General features: G+C 43.8%; 1 protein-coding gene across 1 annotated transcript in view; it reads left to right on the forward strand.

Moving 5' to 3' along the window:
- The window catches only part of LOC115202607 (regulator of G-protein signaling 3-like), a 47,236-nt gene that overhangs the window by 16,121 nt on the left and 9,848 nt on the right, over nucleotides 1-21,267 (forward strand). Inside the window, exon 3 of the mRNA XM_029766703.1 lies at nucleotides 16,909-16,976. Within this exon, the coding sequence (XP_029622563.1) occupies nucleotides 16,909-16,976 (68 nt within the window). The remainder of the gene's footprint in view (nucleotides 1-16,908; nucleotides 16,977-21,267) is intronic.

A 21,267-nucleotide genomic window follows, 5' to 3' on the forward strand; every position in this document is an offset into this window, starting at 1 on the left:
CATGGTTATGTTCATTTAGCTTGTCTATACCTTAAAATAAGGCCATACTATTTATGATTTTCTTTTGCCATGCCAAGACGGACTAAGAGACACAGAAGAGAGAGAGAGAAATGTACAGAGAGAGAGAGAGCGAGGTGAGAGGGAGGAGGAGGAGAGCGAGGTGTACACGAGGAGAGAGAGAGAGCGCGGGGAGAAGGGAGAGAGGGACGGGAGAGAGAGGTGAACGTTAAGGACTCTTGAAAACGATGAAGGGAAACATGTTGTTTCTGACCCCACAGTGTGCTAATCAGGGACACAACACGCACTTTTAACTCAACCATAATGCCGTCAACTGTCCAGTCAGTCACCCTGTAGGGCTCCGGCAGACATCACAGTGGAAGGTTTCAGACAAATCAACTGGGATTGGGAGTTGCATGACTAAACGATAGGCCGCTGATCAGGCTTGTCATTGGACAGCTGTGACTGTTTGTTTTGTGAAGTGAGCTAGGATCCTCTGAGAGAGCTAGCGTGACCTCTGACACTGCTGTCCTGTATGTCTTTAGCAATTAATACTGATAGGAATATTCAAATGAAGAGTTAGCCTACCTGGCAGAGGCAAAAGGTATGTGAGGACCTGCACTAATGTAACACAAAAGTTGAAAACTGTAATATAAATCTAAGACCAAATGCACTGCAGATGATGCCTGTTTTCTTCCTACAGAGTCATACTGCCAGCCTCTGTTGACCATCTCTTTTTACCACATTCCCCTGCTTTGAATTCATGTCAATGCTATTACAGCCACACAATAGTCTCATAGCATCAGTATTGGGTCTCTGCTGCTCTGTGATTGGACTACAGACAGAGCGCTGCCGAATCTCCCTCCCGACCCAGCATGCTCTGCTCTGAGTATGTGGTGCGCAGAGTCGGGCGGTAACTGATTACATTTTTTTTATTTCACCTTTATTTAACCAGGTAAGCTAGTTGAGAACAAGTTCTCATTTACAACTGCGACCTGGCCAAGATGTAATTAGTTACATGTTATCTGGTTACATAAAAACTGCAACTGTAATCAGTTACGTCACCCGCAAAAATAATGTAATAAGATCACCAAATGCATTTGATGGATCCTTTGTGTCTTCTTCTATTGCGTCTTAAGGGGAAAGTAATCCAAAAGTAAATGAAAGTAATCACATTCCTATTTGCTAATCCCAAAATGATGTTACTGACTACAATTTTGGGCAAGTGACTAGAAACTGTAACGGATTACATTTAGAAAGTAACATACCCAACCCTGGTGGTGCGGCACATAAAAGCTCTTCCCTTCCCTTCCGCATGAGTGCACATCGACATGGGCCAGACTGTTAGCATAATTGGCCAGGGTACCAGCCTTGCATTTAAAAGGCAAATTTAAGCACTTCTCGGGGAGTGAGAGAGATCGATCACACCACCTTTTGGTCTGCTGAACACATTCTATTGCAGATGTTTTCAACATCTTCTCCAATGGGTTAGACAGCAGGGCTAGGTAATGTACACCACATGAGCTCCCACCCACAATCTCCTACATACACTTTGAAGGTGGTGGATGCAGGGGTGGTTCTGGGGGAGGTGGGGGGGGGGGGGGGGGCAGGGGGGGCCAGTGCCACTGTGACAACAATTGTGGACCCACTTGTGGCCCCCCTAAATGTGGAGTATGAAATAATTTTTACATAACTACACTGCTCAAAAAAATAAAGGGAACACTAAAATAACACATCCTAGATCTGAATGAAAGAAATAATCTTATTAAATACTTTTTTCTTTACATAGTTGAATGTGCTGACAACAAAATTACACAAAAATAATCAATGGAAATCCAATTTATCAACCCATGGAGGTCTGGATTTGGAGTCACACTCAAAATTAAAGTGGAAAACCACACTACAGGCTGATCCAACTTTGATGTAATGTCCTTAAAACAAGTCAAAATGAGGCTCAGTAGTGTGTGTGGCCTCCACGTGCCTGTATGACCTCCCTACAACGCCTGGGCATGCTCCTGATGAGGTGGCGGATGGTCTCCTGAGGGATCTCCTCCCAGACCTGGACTAAAGCATCCGCCAACTCCTGGACAGTCTGTGGTGCAACGTGGCGTTGGTGGATGGAGCGAGACATGATGTCCCAGATGTGCTCAATTGGATTCAGGTCTGGGGAACGGGCGGGCCAGTCCATAGCATCAATGCCTTCCTCTTGCAGGAACTGCTGACACACTCCAGCCACATGAGGTCTAGCATTGTCTTGCATTAGGAGGAACCCAGGGCCAACCGCACCAGCATATGGTCTCACAAGGGGTCTGAGGATCTCATCTCGGTACCTAATGGCAGTCAGGCTACCTCTGGCGAGCACATGGAGGGCTGTGCGGCCCCCCAAAGAAATGCCACCCCACACCATGACTGACCCACCGCCAAACCGGTCATGCTGGAGGATGTTGCAGGCAGCAGAACGTTCTCCACGGCGTCTCCAGACTGTCACGTCTGTCACATGTGCTCAGTGTGAACCTGCTTTCATCTGTGAAGAGCACAGGGCGCCAGTGGCGAATTTGCCAATCTTGGTGTTCTCTGGCAAATGCCAAACATCCTGCACGGTGTTGGGCTGTAAGCATAACCCCCACCTGTGGACGTCGGGCCCTCATACCACCCTCATGGAGTCTGTTTCTGACCGTTTGAGCAGACACATGCACATTTGTGGCCTGCTGGAGGTCATTTTGCAGGGCTCTGGCAGTGCTCCTCCTGCTCCTCCTTGCACAAAGGCGGAGGTAGCGGTCCTGCTGCTGGGTTGTTGCCCTCCTACGGCCTCCTCCACGTCTCCTGATGTACTGGCCTGTCTCCTGGTAGCGCCTCCATGCTCTGGACACTACGCTGACAGACACAGCAAACCTTCTTGCCACAGCTCGCATTGATGTGCCATCCTGGATGAGCTGCACTACCTGAGCCACTTGTGTGGGTTGTAGACTCCGTCTCATGCTACCACTAGAGTGAAAGCACCGCCAGCATTCAAAAGTGACCAAAACATCAGCCAGGAAGCATAGGAACTGAGAAGTGGTCTGTGGTCACCACCTGCAGAACCACTCCTTTATTGGGGGTGTCTTGCTAATTGCCTATAATTTCCACCTGTTGACTATTCCATTTGCACAACAGCATGTGAAATTTATTGTCAATCAGTGTTGCTTCCTAAGTGGACAGTTTGATTTCACAGAAGTGTGATTGACTTGGAGTTACATTGTGTTGTTTAAGTGTTCCCTTTATTTTTTTGAGCAGTATATTTTTTGCTATCGTTCTTTTTTTACATCCGTTATTAGAGTGGCAACGCGGAACACTAATGATTATGAACATGGTATTTTGCCTGCTAATGACTGTAATGCAGTGAAGAAAACGATATGACAACAATAACGTCTAATGTAACTGGCCCCTCTAACAGTACAACTGGCCCCAGCTTGGCCCCCCCAGTTGAAATGGTCTAGAACCACCACTGGGTGGATGTACAGTATAGGGGAGAATGGACTATCCTTTCTGGTTTTGGGTGCATGTATGTGTAGAGGAAGGTATGTTTAAGTGTGTTAGCGTGTGTCAGAGTTCATATGTCTGTGTGTGTGTTTGTGTGTATGTGTGTCTGTGTGTGTGTTTGTATGTGTGTGTGTCTGTGTGTATGTGTGTCTGTGTGTATGTGTGTGTGTGTGTGTGTCTGTGTGTATGTGTGTGTGTGTGTTTGTATGTGTGTCTGTGTGTGTGTTTGTATGTGTGTCTGTGTGTGTGTTTGTGTGTGTGTGTGTGTGTGTGTGTGCGTGTGTTTGTGTGTGTGTCTGTTTGTATGTGTGTGTGTGTGTGTGTGTGGGGGGGGGGGTGTGTGTGTCACTCTCCCTCTCAAGGATAACTAGTGTATTTAAAACTGACACAAAGGGACCTGTATGTGTCTGCACATTTAACCATGTCGAGTGAACTTAACCATGTCTAGTGAACTTAACCATGTCTAGTGAACTTAACAATGTCTAGTGAACTTAACCATGTCTAGTGAACTTAACCATGTCTAGTGCACTTAACCATGTCTAGTGAACTTAACAATGTCTAGTGAACTTAACCATGCCTAGTGAACTTAATAATGTCTAGTGCACTTAACCGTGTCTAGTGAACTTAATAATGTCTAGTGAACTTAACCATGTCTAGTGAACTTAATAATGTCTAGTGAACTTAACCATGTCTAGTGAACTTAACAATGTCTAGTGAACTTAACCATGTCTAGTGAACTTAACCATGTCTAGTGAACTTAACCATGTCTAGTGAACTTAATAATGTCTAGTAAACTTAACCATGTCTAGTGAACTTAACCATGTCTAGTAAACTTAACCATGTCTAGTGAACTTAACCATGTCTAGTGCACTTAACCATGTCTAGTACATTTAACCATGTCTAGTGAACTTAATAATGTCTAATAAACTTAACCATGTCTAGTGCACTTAATAATGTCTAGTGAACTTAACCATGTCTAGTGAACTTAACCATGTCTAGTGAACTTAACCATGTCTAGTGAACTTAACCATGTCTAGTGAACGTAATAATGTCTAGTAAACTTAACCATGTCTAGTGAACTTAACCATGTCTAGTGAACTTAACCATGTCTAGTGAACTTAACCATGTCTAGTGCACTTAACCATGTCTAGTACATTTACCATGTCTAGTGAACTTAATAATGTCTAATAAACTTAACCATGTCTAGTGCACTTAATAATGTCTAGTGAACTTAACCATGTCTAGTGCATTTCCCTCAGATGTTGTTAGATCAGATGGTCTCTACATGTGCCCATACAGCAGAGTGTGGAGGAAAGTGTGTCATCTGTATGCAGTGAGTAAACACGTAATCAGGCATGCACACACACTGTCCTCCCCTGAAGTGCTGAAACATTTACACACCTACCCAACCCACTTCTCTACAGTCAGTTGCGTCTGGCATTGTGAACACGAGAGGAATGACAAAGATGAATCTGAATTTTGATGTGACAATCCATCATAGATCACAATCAACACCAGAGTGTGAATTATACCGTGACATTCGGGGGGTCTGTATTTTTTTTCACAGGACTTCCTATTTGTGATTTTATTATGGGCCTAATAGTAAGAAGACATGTCTTTTAACGGTAAACATGTATTACCTTTTAATGTGGCATGAACACAACCAGTCATGATGTTTTCATCTGATTGTCAAACAAATCACTTCGTTGTCCATGCCAAAATAATTCCAGCATTCAAACAGTGCACTGTGCACCTACACTCTTGTATCCCAAATTAATTGATGCATCTTGCTGACAAATTGACCTTTTTTGTAAAAAGAAAAGTCGGGGCACCTGAAAGGGGGCTGAAACACGGGTTGCAAATACAGCTGAGTCTGTCCCGAGCTCATCAGAGCAGGAATCTGAGGGCCCAGTTGAAACAATGTTGAAAGTTTGCTAGTGGGCTGGACCCAGTTGAAAATGTTGAAAGTTTGCTAGTGGGCTGGACTTAGTTGATAATGTTGAAAGTTTGCTAGTGGGCTGGACTTAGTTGATAATGCTGAATGTTTGCTAGTGCGCTGGACCCAGTTGATAATGTTGAAAGTTTGCTAGTGGGCTGGACTTAGTTGATAATGTTGAAAGTTTGCTAGTGGGCTGGACTTAGTTGATAATGTTGAAAGTTTTCTAGTGGGCTGGACTTAGTTGATAATGCTGAATGTTTGCTAGTGGGCTGGACCCAGTTGATAATGTTGAAAGTTTGCTAGTGGGCTGGACCCAGTTGATAATGTTGAAAGTTTGCTAGTGGGCTGGACTTAGTTGATAATGCTGAATGTTTGCTAGTGGGCTGGACCCAGTTGATAATGCTGAATGTTTGCTAGTGGGCTGGACCCAGTTGATAATGTTGAAAGTTTGCTAGTGGGCTGGACCCAGTTGATAATGTTGAAAGTTTTCTAGTGGGCTGGACTTAGTTGATAATGCTGAATGTTTGCTAGTGGGCTGGACCCAGTTGATAATGTTGAAAGTTTGCTAGTGGGCTGGACCCAGTTGATAATGTTGAAAGTTTGCTAGCGAAAGCTTAAGACAGAGGAAGACAGGTGAACTAGGGAGATGAATTTGATTGAAAGAACCTGAACCAACTGTCCCTGGTTTAAACCATGACAGAGAGGCGGGGGTGTTAGTTTAATTTGGAATAATCTTTTATTTGAATATTTACCACTGTAGTAGTACGCAATTGCATTTTAAACAAATAGGAGAATGGTTAAATTAGAGACCCCCACGAAGTTTAGAATTTATTAAACGCTTACCTTGTACTATGTTCGTCCTCTGTGTTTGTCCTCTGTTTGCTGAAATCCATACTTTTTCAATTAACATTAATCAAATACGACCACCACCGACTGTTTTCTTGTTGAGATTCAATTGGCACATGCACATTTGCGCTGAGTTGCCGTTTTTGAGCAAGCAGTCACTTGATTAACGTTTGTTGAAAAAATATGGATTTCAGCAAACAAAAAAGGCATGCAACTACAGAGGACAAACATGGGTGCAAGGTAGAATATCATTTGTTTGTGCATCAGCAGTTTTTCTCAGTTTTTCATATTGGTAAATTAGTCTAGCGGCTATCTAAACTTGTAATAATCATGGTCTAATTACCAACCTGGGTGCCCCCATTGATTTTTTTAGTCACTCTCATATTTTTTGTGGCCCCCTGTCACGTCCTGACCAGTAAAGGGGTCTATTTGTTATTCTAGTTTGGTCAGGACGTGGCAGAGGGTATTTGTTTTCATGGTTTTGTGTATGTGTTTAGATAGAGGGATATTTTGTGTAGAGTGTTTCTGGGGTTTATTGGTGTAAGTGTCGATGTAGAGGGGGTAGTTGATTTATGTGTTCTGGGGTATGTTCTTGTGTTTGTATTTCTAAGGGGCTGTTCTAGTTTTGTATTTCTGTGTTGGCCTGGTATGACTCTCAATCAGGAACAGCTGTACATCGTTGTTGCTGATTGAGAGTCATACTTAGGGAGCCTGTTTTCACCTGTCACTTTGTGGGAGGTTATTTCCGTGTTTAGCTTTATGCCTTACAGGACTGTTTATCGTCGTTGTGTTTTTTTGTATACATGTTTGTTTTGGTTTCCCTTCTTTGTCTTAATAAAAGAAGATGAGTGTACATATACCCGCTGCGTTTTGGTCTCAACCCTACGACACCCCCACCCACATCAGAGTTGCCCATCTCTGCTCTAGACAACAACATAGGGGACCACATTAAATTTGATATTTCACACTTTTGTCCATCAATGCCTACTGAAACACGAGACCTTTCTACTGCATATTATTCAATTGTTTTGTTGCTGGCCTTTAACAGATGGCTTGAAATGCCTTTTAATCTGCAGATAAGATATTTATATGAAATTATAGTAAATGTCAAGCATCAATAATATCTCCCCTGTGTCACATAGAGCTAGTATGTCCTCACATTTCAAAGGTGTTACCGCAAATTAGTTCAATCAGAGGTTCAATGAGCTGTTTCTTTCCCCCTGCTGTGAAAAGACTGTGTTTGTTTATTTGTGTGTGTGTGCCTGTGGTTGTGTGCGTGTGTGCGGGTGTGTGTGTGCAAGAGAGGGCCAAAGATAGAGTGTGAGAGAGACTGTGTATATGACTCAGGTTTGCAATGATGCGTATCTGACTAAAGGGTAACACAAGCCTCAGGCTACTGTCCAGTTGATCCAATAGGTCACTTCCTCTCCTCGGTCCTCTCCTCTGTCCACTTCCTGCCCTGTTGAACTATAAAATACACAAAACTCAACCCATTGTTTTGTTTTGTTTCTCCAACCATCATCATCATGTAGGCTCTCATAATTGATCCTCTCATATGTATCGATATGAAAACTTCCTTAAATATGTTGTACTTTTTGTTTTGTTTTTTGTATACTAAAAACCCTAAGCTTATATCTGTAAACTGACTGTTAGACCTGGAACCAACTAGGCTAATCAGGGAGAATTGGAGAGCTGTCAGAGTCTATGGAGTCATTCTGGGGCTCGCCAATGGCTAAACTCCGGTTGGTGATGATGTCATGTTCATGTGCCATGTCACCAAGGGAGTGAGACACCGAACCCAAGACAGCTCGCTTAGTCTCTGTCACTTTTCCACTCCCTTCCTCTTTGTCTCCCTGATCTGTCTCATTTGTCTGTTTCTCTTCATCACTTTCACATCTGTTTTCACCTGTGTCACATTTTCTCACTTGCCTTCAGCTGTCCCTTTTAACAATATAATGTTCAGGCCAATATACATTTTTTTTATTGGTTGCCTTTCATAGCATCAAGGTAGTGCCATCATACAATATCTATAATATCCCCGTACAGTACAGTATGTAAAACCGAAACATGTCAATCACAAAAGCTGCAGTCCGCCCGGTCACCCTAAATGTAACCGTCACGTTGCGTCACCCCGTGTGGCATGATGAGTCAGTCACCCTCAGTTTGGTGGGCAGAAACACTGCCTGTCTGTCTCTCTGTCGTTAATTTGTGCGTCTGCTGCGTTATGTTCATCTATCTGTTTGCTCTGGGGGTGTCATCATCTTCGAGTCGTTTTCAGCTCCCCAGCTTTTGCTTCAGAGTGGACCATTTTTGTGCAGTCAACCCAACCATAACCAAATTGCATTTCATCCCGACTGTCACTCTGTGTATGTCTGTGTGTGCTTTCCTGTCTTTTTTTCTCTGCCGTATAGCTGTGTCTTTGGGCTCCGGGGGAAATACTGTTTCATTCCATCTCTCGGCGTTTGCCTGCATGTTTTCATGTCCTACTTTCCCTTGATTTACCCAGTATGCAGGGTTCACCCGTCACATCCTGGAAATTAGACCTCTTGACAGGTAACGCGTGAGTAAGCATCTGATGGGTTACTTTATTCAAGGCACTGGTGGTTAATGTGTTTTCTTTCTCTCGCTCTCTCTCTCTCTCTCTCGCTCTCCTCTCTCTCTCTCTCTCTCCGCTCTCTCTCTCTCTCCTCCTCTCTCTTCTGCTCTCCTCTCTCTCCTCTTTCTCTCTCTCTCCTCTCTCTCTCTCCTCTCTCTCTGTCTCTCTCTCTCCCTCTCTCTCTCTCTCTCTCTCTCTTCTCTCTCTCTCTCTCCTCTCTCTCTCTCCTCCCTCTCTCTCTTCTGTCTCTCCTCTCACATCGCTCATCTCTCCTCTCTCTTCTCTCTCTCTCTCTGTCTCACTCTCTCTCTGTCTCACTCTCTCTCTGTCTCTCTCTCTCTCTGTCTCTCTCTCTCTCTGTCTCTCTCTCTCTCTCTGGTGCAGCCTCTGCTTTGACCCCTTTGACCAGAGGTAGCATTCTCTGATGGGGAGGAAGAGACATTTGTGACAATGTGTCCTTTTCAAAGCGTCACTCAACCAGATGTATCTTGCCCTAAGAGGGACACAAGAGTGTACTGTCAATATGCTGAAGCTGCTCTCCCCACCGCTCCAATTCACAGCCACATTTTAAAACTGCCTCACACCGGGTCAGCGATAGAGCGAGAGAGAGGGGGAGTGTGTGTGCATGTGTTCAGTTTAATCTTGTTTACTTGTTTAGTCTTCAGAAGGTTTTTAATTTGATTGAAACATAATTTCTCACACTCAGCTTAGATTAGCCCCTATGGTTCTGCCAATACATTTATGTATATATGTTGATTTCAGCCATATTAGTAGAGACAAGAGGTATCTGCTATGTCTGCCACACTTTTTTGACGGGCTATTTCGAGTCATGACACCTCATCAGACACTTAATTGTGTCAGTGTCACAGTGTTTTCAACACCCCCTCTCTCCCATTGACACCACACCCACTCGGCACAGATGTCATTTCAACGTCTAGTTATTATTTACATTTGGTTGAGTTGTTAACTAACGTGAATTCAACATGAAATCAACATTGGATTTAGGTTAAAAGTTGGGTGAAAAAAAGACGAAATTCCCTTACAATGGTGACTTTTAGCAAATCCACTCAGTTTTCCATGTAGATTCAACATCACTGCATTGATTTTTTTGTTGTTGAAATGACGTGGAAATAACATTATGTCCTCACGCTTGAGGTGATTATTATTATTTTTGATTTATTTCACCTTTATTTAACCAGGTAGGTCAGTTGAGAACAAGTTCTCATTTACAACTGCGACCTGGCCAAGATAAAGCAAAGTAGTACGACAAAAACTACAACTCAGAGTTACACATGGGATAAACAAACGTGCAGTCAATAACACAATTGAAAAATCTATGTACAGTGTGTGCAAATATAGTAAGATTAGGGAGGTAAGGCAATAAATAGGCCATAGTGGCAAAATAATTACAATTTAGCATTAACACTGAAGTGATAGATGTGCAGAAGATGATGTGCAAGTAGAGATACTGGGGTGCAAAAGAGCAAGAAAAATAAATAACAATATGGGGATGAGGTAGTTGGGTGGGATATTACAGAAGGCTGTGTACAGTTGCAGTGACCGGTAAGGTGCTCTGACAGCTGATGCTTAAAGTTAGTGAGGGAGATATAAGTCTCCAGCTTCAGTGATTTTGGCAATTCGTTCCAGTCATTAGCAGCAGAGAACTGGAAGGAAAGGTGGCCAAAGAAGGTGTTGGCTTTTGGGATGACCAGTGAAATATACCTGCTGGAGCGCGTGCTACGATTGGGTGTTGCTATGGTGATCAGTGAGCTGAGATAAGGCGGGCTTAACCTAGCAGAGACTTATAGATGACCTGGAGCCAGTGGGTTTGGTGACAAATATGTAGCGAGGGCCAGCCAACGAGAGCATACAGGTTGCAGTGGTGGGTAGTATATGGGGCTTTGGTGACAAAACAGATGGCACTGTGATAGACTACATCCAATTTGCTGAGTAGAGTGTTGGAAGCTATTTTGTAAATTACATCGCTGAAGTCAACGATTGGTAGGATAGTCAGTTTTACGATGGTTTGTTTGGCAGTATGAGTGAAGGAGGCTTTGTTGCGAAATAGGAAGCCGATTTCAGATTTAATTTTGGATTGGAGATGATTAATGTGAGTCTGGAAGGAGAGTTTACAGTCCACATATTCTAAGTCAGAACCGTCCAGAGTAGTGATGCTAATAGGGCGGGCGGGTGTGGGCAGCAATCGGTTGAAGAGCATGCATTTAGTTTTACTAGCATTTAAGAGCAGTTGGAGGCTACGGAAGGAGCGTTGTATGGCATTGAAGCTCGTTTGGAGGTTTGTTAACACAGTGTCCAAAGAAGGGCCAGATGTATACAGAATTGTGTCATCTGCGTAGAGGTGGATCAGAGAATCACCAGCAGTGTGACATCATTGATGTACTCAGAGAAAAGAGTTGGCCCGAGGATTGAACCCTGTGGCACCCCCATAGAGACTGCCAGAGGTCCGAACAACAGACCCTCCAATTTGACACAGTGAACTCTATCTGAGAAGTAGTTGGTGAACCAGGTGAGGCAGTCATTTGAGAAACCAAGGCTATTGAGTCTGCCGATGAGAATGTGGTGATTGACAGAGTCGAAAGCCTTGGCCAGGTCGATGAAGACGGCTGCACAGTACTGTCTTTTATCGATGGCCGTTATGATATTGTTTAGGACCTTGAGTGTGGCTGAGGTGCACCCATGACCAGCTCTGAAACCAGATTGCATAGTGGAGAAGGTACGGTGGGATTCGAAATGGTCGGTGATCTGTTTGTTAACTTGGCTTTTGAAGACTTTAGAAAATCAGAGCAGGATGGATATAGGTCTGTAACAGTTTGGGCCTAGAGTGTCTCCCCCTTTGAAGAGGGGGATGACCGCGGCAGCTTTCCAATCTTCAGGGATCTCAGACGATACAAAAGAGAGGTTGAACAGGCTAGTAATAGGGGTTGCAACAATTTTGGCGGATAATTTTAGAAAGAGAGGGTCCAGATTGTCTAGCCCAGCTGATTTGTAGGGGTCCAGTTTTTGCAGCTCTTTCAGAACATCAGCTATCTGGATTTGGGTGATGGAGAAGCGGGGGGTGGGGGTGTGGAGGGAGGGGGTGGTTTGGGCAAGTTGCCGCAGGGGGTGCAGAGCTGTTAGCTGGGTTAGGGGTAGCCAGGTGGAAAGCATGGCCAGCTGTAGAAAAATGCTTTTTGAAATTCTCGATTATCGTAGATTAGCCTCAGTGCAGTGGGCAGCTCAGAGGAGGTGCTCTTATTCTCCATGGACTTTACAGTGTCCCCAAACTTTTTGGAATTAGTGCTACAGGATGAACATTTCTGTTTGAAAAAGCTAGCATATGCTTTCCTATCTGACTGTGTATATTGGTTCCTGACTTCCCAGAAAAGTTGCATATTGCGGGGGCTATTCGATGCTAATGCAGTACGCCACAGGATGCTTTTGTGCTGGTCAAGGGCAGTCAAGTCTGGAGTGAACCAAGGGCTATATCTGTTCTTTGTTCAATATTTTTTGAATGGGGAATGCTTACTTAAGATGGTGAGGAAAGCACTTTCAAAGATCTACCAGGCGTCCTCTACTGACGGGATGAGGTCAATATCCCTCCAGGATACCCAGGCCAGGTCGATTAGAAAGGCCTGCTCACTGAAGTGTTTTAGGGAGCGTTTGACAGTGATGAGGGGTGATCGTTTGACCGCGGACCCATTACAGACGCAGGCAATGAGGCAGTGATCACTGAGATCCTGGTTGAAGACAGCTGAGGTGTATTTACAGGGCACGTTGGTCAGGATGATATCTATGAGGGTGCCCATGTTTACGGATTTAGGGTTGTACCTGGTAGGTTCCTTGATAATGTGTGTCAGATTGAGTGCATCTAGCTTAGATTATAGGATGGCCGGGGTGTTAAGCATATCCCAGTTTAGGTCACCTAACAGTACGAACTCTGAAGATAGATGGGGGCAATCAATTCACATATAGTGTCCTGGGCACAGCTGGGGGCTGAGGGGGGTCTATAGCAAGCGACAACAGTGAGAGACTTATTTCTGGAAAGGTGGATTTTTAAAAGTAGAAGCTTGAACTGTTTGTGCACAGACCTGGATGGTATGACAGAACTCTGCAGGCTAACTCTGCAGTAGATTGTAACTCCGCCCCCCTTGGCAGTTCTATCTTGACGGAAAATGTTGTAGTTGGGGATGGAAATTTCCATATTTTTGGTGGCCTTCCTAAGCCAGGATTCAGACACGGCTAGGACATCAGGGTTGGCTGAGTGTGCTAATGCAGTGAATAAAACAAACTTAGGGAGGAGGCTTCTGATGTTAACATGCATGAAACCAAGGCTTTTACGGTTACAGAAGTCAAAAAATTAGAGTGCCTGGGGAATAGGTGTAGTACTGGGGGCTACAGGGCCTGGGTTAACCTCTACATCACCAGAGGAACAGAGGAGGAGTAGGATAAGGGTGCGGCTAAAGGCTATAAGAACTAGTCGTCTAGTGCGTTGGGAACAGAGAATAAAAGGAGCAGATTTCTAGGTGTGGTAGAATAGATTCAGAGCATAATGTACAGACAAGGGTATGGTAGGGTGTGAGTACAGTGGAGGTAAACCTAGGCATTGAGTGATGATGAGCGAGGTTGCATCTCTGGAGGCACCAATTAAGCCAGGTGAGGTCTCTGCATGTGCGGGACTGGGGGCTCTACAGTGAAATTAAACAATAAGAACTAACCAAAACAGCAGTAGACAAGGCATATTGACATTAGAGAGAGGCATAAAGCTATCACAGGTGTTGATCGGGAGAGCTAAGACAACAACGGGTAAATGGCAATGAATTGGCAGAGAGGGTCAGTTCGGTACACACAGGGCCTGAGTTCGAGGCTGGGGCCGACAGATAAAAAACATGAGCTACCGTGTTAGTGAACAGTCCAGCAGGCATCAGCTGTGTAGCCGAGGGATCATAGGGTCCAATGAGCAGCAATAGGGGAATCAGGGAGCCGTTCGGTAGTTGCTACTATGCTAGGTGAGCGGGAGACACGACGTTCAGAAAGCTAGCAGGCCGGGGCTAGCAGATGGGTCTTCGGCGACATCGCAACGGAAAAGCCTGTTGAAGCCACATCGGACGATTACGGCGGGGCTCGGTTTCAACAATAAAGGGTCCTGGCCAATTGGCAAAAGACGTTTTGTAGCCCAAGAGTTAGCTGGTGTACATTCGTCGGCTAGCCGGGAGATGGGCCTAGCTCGAGGCTAGCTCAAGGCTAACTGGTTCTTACTTCGGGACAGAGGCGTTAGCCAGCAATAACTATTCGGTTACAGCTAGCTAGCTGCGATGATCCGGTGTAATGGTCCAGAGCTTGCGGCAGGAATCCGATGATGTGGTAGAGAAAAGCAGTCCCATATGCTCTGGGTTGATATCGCGATGTGCAGACTGGCAGGTATTGACCGAGCTAAAGCTGGCTGGTGTCCGAGCTAAAGGTGAAGACCGCTAATGACTACTAGCTAGTTAGCTGGCTAGCTTCTGATGGAGTTATAAGGTATAAAAATAGCAGATCCATACCACATTGTGTGAGGCGGGTGAGATTAAAATATATACGAAAAAACGATGAAACGGGACAAGACAAACACAAGTCCGACTACTATGCCATCTTGGATTCTCAATCATGATCTTAAAAACGACTGTGAAAGAAGTCTGCTTGATGAAGAGAATGTTCCTTCATTCTCTCCATCAAGTGTTTATTTGTTTGTGGTGTGAAAGGAGGGCCAGGATGTCAAGAGAGTGAGAGTGATGTCAAGAGAGTTCCATGCTACTTGGGGAGAGAGATGTTTTATGGCTGGGCAGCTCTGTGGCAAGACTGACTAACTGTGGCCAATGGCCAACACTACTCTTTGTCCTCACACCTCTCTGTCTCTCTCTCTCTCTCTCTCGTTCTCTCTCTCTCTTTCTCTCACTCTCTCTTTCTCTCAATTCAACTCAAGGGGCTTTAATGGCATGGGAAACATATGTTAACATTGCCAAAGCAAGTGAAATGGATAAACAAAAGTGAAATAAACAATAAAAAGTGAACAGTAAATATTACACTCACACAAGTTCCAAAAGAATAAAGACATTTCAAATGTCGTATTATGTCTATATACAGTGTTGTAGCGATGTGCAAATATAGTTAAAGGAGAAAAGGGAAAACAAATTAATATGGGTTGTATTTACAATGGTGTTTGTTCTTCACTGGTTGCCCTTTTGTTGTGGTAACAGGTCACAAATCTTCCTGCTGTGATGGCACACTCTGGTATTTCACCCAATAGATATGGGAGTTTATCAAAATTGGATTTGTTTTCAAATTCTTTGTGGGTCTGTGTAATCTGCGGGAAAAGGTGTCTTTAATATGGTCATACATTTGGCAGGAGGTCAGGAAGTGCAGCTCAGTTTCCACCTCATTTTGTGGGCAGTGTGCACATAGCCTATCTTCTCTTGAGAGCTAGTTCGCTCTGTTTTTTTGTTAATTCTTTCCAATATGTCAAGTAATTATGTTTTTGTTTTCTCATGATTTGTTTGGGTCTAATTGTTACTGTCCTGGGGCTCTGTGGTGTCTGTTTGTGAACAGAGCCTCAGGACCAGCTTGCTTAGGGGACTCTTCTACAGGTTCATCTCTCTATAGGTGATGGCTTTGTTACGGAAGGTTTGGGAATCACTTCCTTTTAGGTGGTTGTAGAATTTAACGGCTCTTTTCTGGATTTTGATAATTAGCGGGTATCGACGACATTCTGCTCTGCATTATTTGGTGTTTTACGTTGTTCACTCTGTGTGATTAATGGTTATCCAAACAAAGGGCCGATGGGTGTGCAGGTTGGCTCTCTGGGGAGTTGGGATTAAAGTGTCTGAACCCTCAGGCTCCTGTTTGAAGCTTGCCCCGTTACCCCGGCAACCCGCCTGCGGGATGGTAGAATGTGAACGAAGAAGCTGTAGGATAACTAACTGTGGCAGGACAGTGTGTGTGTGTGTGTGTGTGTGTGTGTGTGTGTGTGTGTGTGTGTGTGTGTGTGTGTGTGTGTGTGTGTGTGTGTGTGTGTGTGTGTGTGTGTGTGCTTCTGTGTTTTATTGATGTTTGTGTCTGTGTGTGTGTGAATGCTAACACGATTATGAACTCCTCACGAGGCTAACGCAATGCTGGAGAGATGAAGGGGAGGGTGTTTCTATGGGGTGGATGAGTTAGAAATCTCACCATCTGCGTGAGGAATGAGAGGGAGAGAGAGAAGGGGAGAGAAAGATAGTGAAATATAGAGCAGGAAAGAGCTAGAATGGCAAAGAGCATAAGAATGTAAGAGAGAGTGTATCTGTTTATAGTGACGACAGGGAGATAGATACAGCTCAGTGTAAAAGGAGAGGGAGAGGGAGGGAGAGAGATTTGCAGCCATATGTATAGGGAGGGAGGGAGGGAGGGAGGGAGGGAGGGAGTGAGGGAGGGAGGGAGGGAGGGAGGGAGGGGGGAGCAGGCATCAGCATTGTGGGCCAGCTGAATGCTGCCTTTATGAGGAATGGTTAAAAGGACATTGAGGCTGGGGCGAGGCTCCCGTCACCATGGTAACCTCACAGGAGCCCTCGAAGGAGGGATAATGGAGTGAGAGGGAAGTTCCTTTTCTTTTTACCCCCTCCCTGCTTCCCTCCCTCTCTTGTGCTCTTCTCCTCTTTTGGCTAGTTGGGCGCAGAGTTTCCCAGAGTTAGTAGTTCTGTTTGTGCCTTATTAGAGGGGTCCTAACTGATGCTCCTTCCTCAACACACACCAAGGCAGCCCAGGACAGGCTTAATCCATTGGCTTGTAACGTACAGAGAAACGTTTGGGGGACTTTTTTTGTCAGCATCAAATTTGGGACATTATCTTGCATCTGCAATATATTGAGGATTTGTTTTGGCAGCACCTTGTTGAGAAGAAGAGGGAGTCCCTGAGTTGGTACCCTGAGGGTCCAGAGACAGAAAGGCTGAGATGTTCTCTAAATGCAGTGTCTCAGCCCGTGACTCTTTTGTCTTTCTTTCAGAGGCTGCGTTGTCAAACCATGGTGCTGCCCCCGAGACCACAAGACCTGAGAATATGCAATGCTTAACGGTGAGGGAATCTTTTGGAACTTTCTCTGTATGTATCTTGTGCCTGTATGTACTGTACGTATGGGTATCTGTGTGAAACGTGGAGCTGTGGTGAAAGAAGTGTGTGTGTGTGTGTGTGTGTGTGTGTGTGTGTGTGTGTGTGTGTGTGTGTGTGTGTGTGTGGACGGGTTTAACTACACATGTTGGGACCAGAAGTCACATCTGCATATCAGAAACATCCAGTGCTGTTTGATTCACTGGCTACACCGGAATTTGATGCTGGTTCTGGAACACACAAAAATTTCAAGTTGCAAATCCCTATCAACTTTTCCTCATTCTGTTGCTTGAAATGTTTACTGTTGGATCACAACCCTGGTTCTGCAACAAACAGTTTGTTTTAGTGTGGATTTGGAAGTGGGGCTATGACGAGCTGAAAGCTAACACTGAGGAACAGGAAGTCTCTGTAATGTAACTTTATATTAAAGACTTTTACATCAGTTTTTGAATGCTCTTTTCCCTCCCTCCATCTCTCTCCCATTTCTCTACCCCTCCCTCTCCCCCTTTTTTCCCCTCTCTCTCATCTCTTGATGCCTGATTGAGGAGTCTTTGTGGGGTGTTCTCCTTGGACCAAGTTTAAAGAAGGGCAAAGAACTTTCACAGGCTGAATGAGGAACCGTTGGGCTTTCTGCTTTTCAAGGCTTTTCTGGGCTTTTCTGGGCTTTTCCGTAACTTGTCTGTTGAGAGAGAGAGAGATTGAGTGAGAGAGAGAGAGAAGAACGAACTGTCGGAAGATCCCACACTCCAAAAAGGAGCCGCTCCGTTCGTCTTGTCTGGCTCAAAGACAACGTTACAAATGCTCGCCTCTCTCTCCCTCTAATCCATCCTTCTGCTTGTTTAGAGCTGAACAGAAGGATAGAAAATGAAGAGAAAGAGCTCTCACATGTTTTTGTGTGCGATGGAAGGGTAACCTTCCCCCCTTTAAAAGGAGAACAGGGAAAAGTCCCCTTAAACGCCCAGTAGAGGGGATGTAAAGAGGTGAATGGTCTTTTCTGACAGTCTGTTAGCATTGTGGAGACAGTGCACTATGGGTTCCTCTTTGGCCTCTCTCTTTCTCTGTCTCTCTTAACCTCGAGTGAGCCAGCCACTAAAGGATAAATGGAACGGAGACATGTTGGAAATTAATGAGGTCGCTCTGGGTTACATTTGCCAGTTTTCTGGCCGACATTAATTGATTTTTCCTACACAGAGCAATCCCAGATAGCACATAACGTTCTGAGAACCATTTATTGATATTTCATTACTTTAACAGAACATTTACATTACATTTGACATTTAAGTAATTTGCCGGATGCTCTTATCCAGAGCAACTTACAGAAGCAATTAGGGTAAAGTGCCTTGCTCAAGGGCACATTGGTCAATGTGTTTGCATGATTAATGCCTAAGGAAATTAATTTCCATGTGTCCAATCTGTGCTTGCAGTTTAAAAAGTTAACTCAAAATAAGCTAGCATTGCTATTAAAAGTCTTATTGAAATATTCAATGAAAGTTGTTTTTAACCTTTATTTAACTAGACAAGTCAGATAAGAACAAATTCTTATTTACAATGACGACCTTTAAAGGAAGTTATTGAAAAAACCTCCAAATAACCAATAATTTCCGTTCTCAGAGCGTTAATAAAACATCCCAGGAAAACTGTAAAGGAAATAAACATTCCCAGAACTGACTAAATGTTCACTTCTGTTCTCAAAACGTTTAAAAAATGTTTTGTTTTACCTGTCAGGAAACGTATGGCTTCGTTCCCACCACCAATGTCAAACCAAAAACATACGTTCCCACAACTTCCAAGGAACTAAATGTGCTAGTTGGGATTTTGTTGTTATTTTTCATCGATTTCATAGCCCCGCTGTTCCCAGCTCTCACACTGTAGTTAAACAAAAACAAAAATAGGAGGGTGTTTTGATAACTGAAAAGGGGTTTGCCAGAGTAGCACATTTGCAGACCTGAATTTCCAGGAAAAGGAGAGGAAATATAAAATAACCTAACATAACAAACATGATTTGTGTCTGGTCTGAGATTGCAGGAGTGTACAGATAGTGGGAGAAGGTCTCAAGAGAGTGTGTCTAGGTGTGAAAACGGACTTTGGGTTAGTGTGTGTGAAAGAGAAGATTTGAATAAAAATAGTGAGGTGAGAGGTATGTGTAAGCCCAGCTAACAATTATAGGGAGAGATAACATTTTTGTAATGTTACCCGTAATTTAAAGATATTCACGTTCTAGACACGTTTCATTGGAACGTTGCAAGAACATTCATGTGTCCAGTTTTCTGTGGGTTAGGAGAATATTCCATCAACATCACAATAGACATAGAACATGGTTACCATCTGCTTAGAATGTAAGATATTCATGTTTTAAACAAATTTCATGGGAAAATTGCAAGAACATTTCTGTGTATCAGTTGTCAAGATGGTCCTAAAGAAATATGGTTTCATTACACCTTGTTAATGTGGCCAAGGTGAACTACTGAGCTATTCATATCTCTTTGTCTGTTGGCAAGGGACACACACTGCTGTTAACATATAGTGTTTTCAACTTACATAGCTTGCAATTACATTGTGCATGTTCATTTATACAGTAATTATTATTCAACATGTCCTCATCTGGGATTTGAACTCATAACCTCTTGGTCTACAGTACTCCAATCTCTCCACTGCGTCACCATACCCGTGACAGTTTTTTGTTAATCTGTTTATTCTCATCATTGATTTGGTTGTCCTATTTCAGCAATTTAGGGGGATCTGTATAGCATATTGAGCCGTTTTCATGACACTCCTGAATCACTATGATGAATAAAATAAAATATTGAGTGTACTTTTAACAGAGCTGAGAATTACTTAAAAGTGCATTCACCCTATTGCTTACAAGTTGTTTCATCTACGGTTGAAGTCGGAAGTTTACATACACTTTAGCCAAATACATTTAAACTCAATTTTCCCAATTCCTGACATTCAAACCGAGAAAAAAATCCTTGTCTTAGGTCAGTTAGGATTACCAGGTTATTTTAAGAATGTGAAAATGTTAGAATAATACTAGAGAGAATAATTTATTTCAGCTTTTATTTCTTTCATCACATTCCCAGTGGGTCAGAAGTTTACATACACTCAATTAGTATTTGGTAGCATTGCCTTTAAATTGTTTAACTTGGGTCAAACGTTTCGTGTAGCCTTCCACAAGCTTCCCACAACAAGTTGGGTGAATTTTGGCCCATTCCTCCTGACTGAGCTGGTGTAACTGAGTCAGGTTTGTAGACCTCCTTGCTCGCACACGCTTTTTCAGTTCTGCCCAACATTTTCTATAGGGTTGAGGTCAGGGCTTTGTGATGGCCACTCCAATACCTTGACTTTGTTGTCCTTAAGCCATTTTGCCACAATTTTGGAAGTGTGCTTGGGGTCATTGTTCATTTGGAAGACCCATTTGTGACCAAGCTTTAACTTCCTGACTGATGTCTTGAGATGTTGGTTCAATATATCCACATAATTTTCCTCCCTCGTGATGCCATCTATTTTGTGAAGTGCACCCGTCCCTCCTGCCGCAAAGCACCCCCACAACATGATGCTATCACCCCCGTGCTTCACGGTTAGGATGGTGTTCTTTGGCTTGCAAGCCTCCCCATTTCTCTTCCAAACATAACGATGGTCATTATCGCCAAGCAGTTCTATTTTTGTTTCATCAGACCAGAGGACATTTCTCCAAAAAGTACAGTCTTTGTCCCATGTGCAGTTGCAAACCGGGGTCGGGCATTTTTATGGCAGTTTTGGAGCAGTGACTTCTTCCTTGCTGAGCGGCCTTTCAGGTTATGTCGATATAGGACTCGTTTTACTGTGGATATAGGTACTTTTGTACCTGCTTCCTCCAGCATCTTCACAAGGTCCTTTGCTGTTGTTCTGGGATTGATTTGCACTTTTTGCACCAAAGTACGTTCATCTCTAGGAGACAGAACGCGTCTCCTTCCTGAGCGGTATGACGGCTGTGTGGTCCCATGGTGTTTATACTTGCGTACTATTGTTTGTACAGATGAACGTTGTACCTTCAGGTGTTTGGAAATTGCTCCCAAGGATGAACCAGACTTGTGGAGGTCTCCAATTCTTTTTCTGAGGTCTTGGCTGATTTATTTTGATTTTCCCATGATGTCAAGTAAAGAGGCTCTAAGTTTGAAGGTAGGCCTTGAAATACATCAACAGGTACAATTCCAATTGACTCAAATGATGTCAATTAGCCTATCAGAAGCTTCTGAAGCCATGACATAATTTTCTGGAA

This window comes from Salmo trutta, chromosome 12, assembly GCF_901001165.1.
Source record: "Salmo trutta chromosome 12, fSalTru1.1, whole genome shotgun sequence".
NCBI classification, from domain to species: domain Eukaryota; kingdom Metazoa; phylum Chordata; class Actinopteri; order Salmoniformes; family Salmonidae; genus Salmo; species Salmo trutta.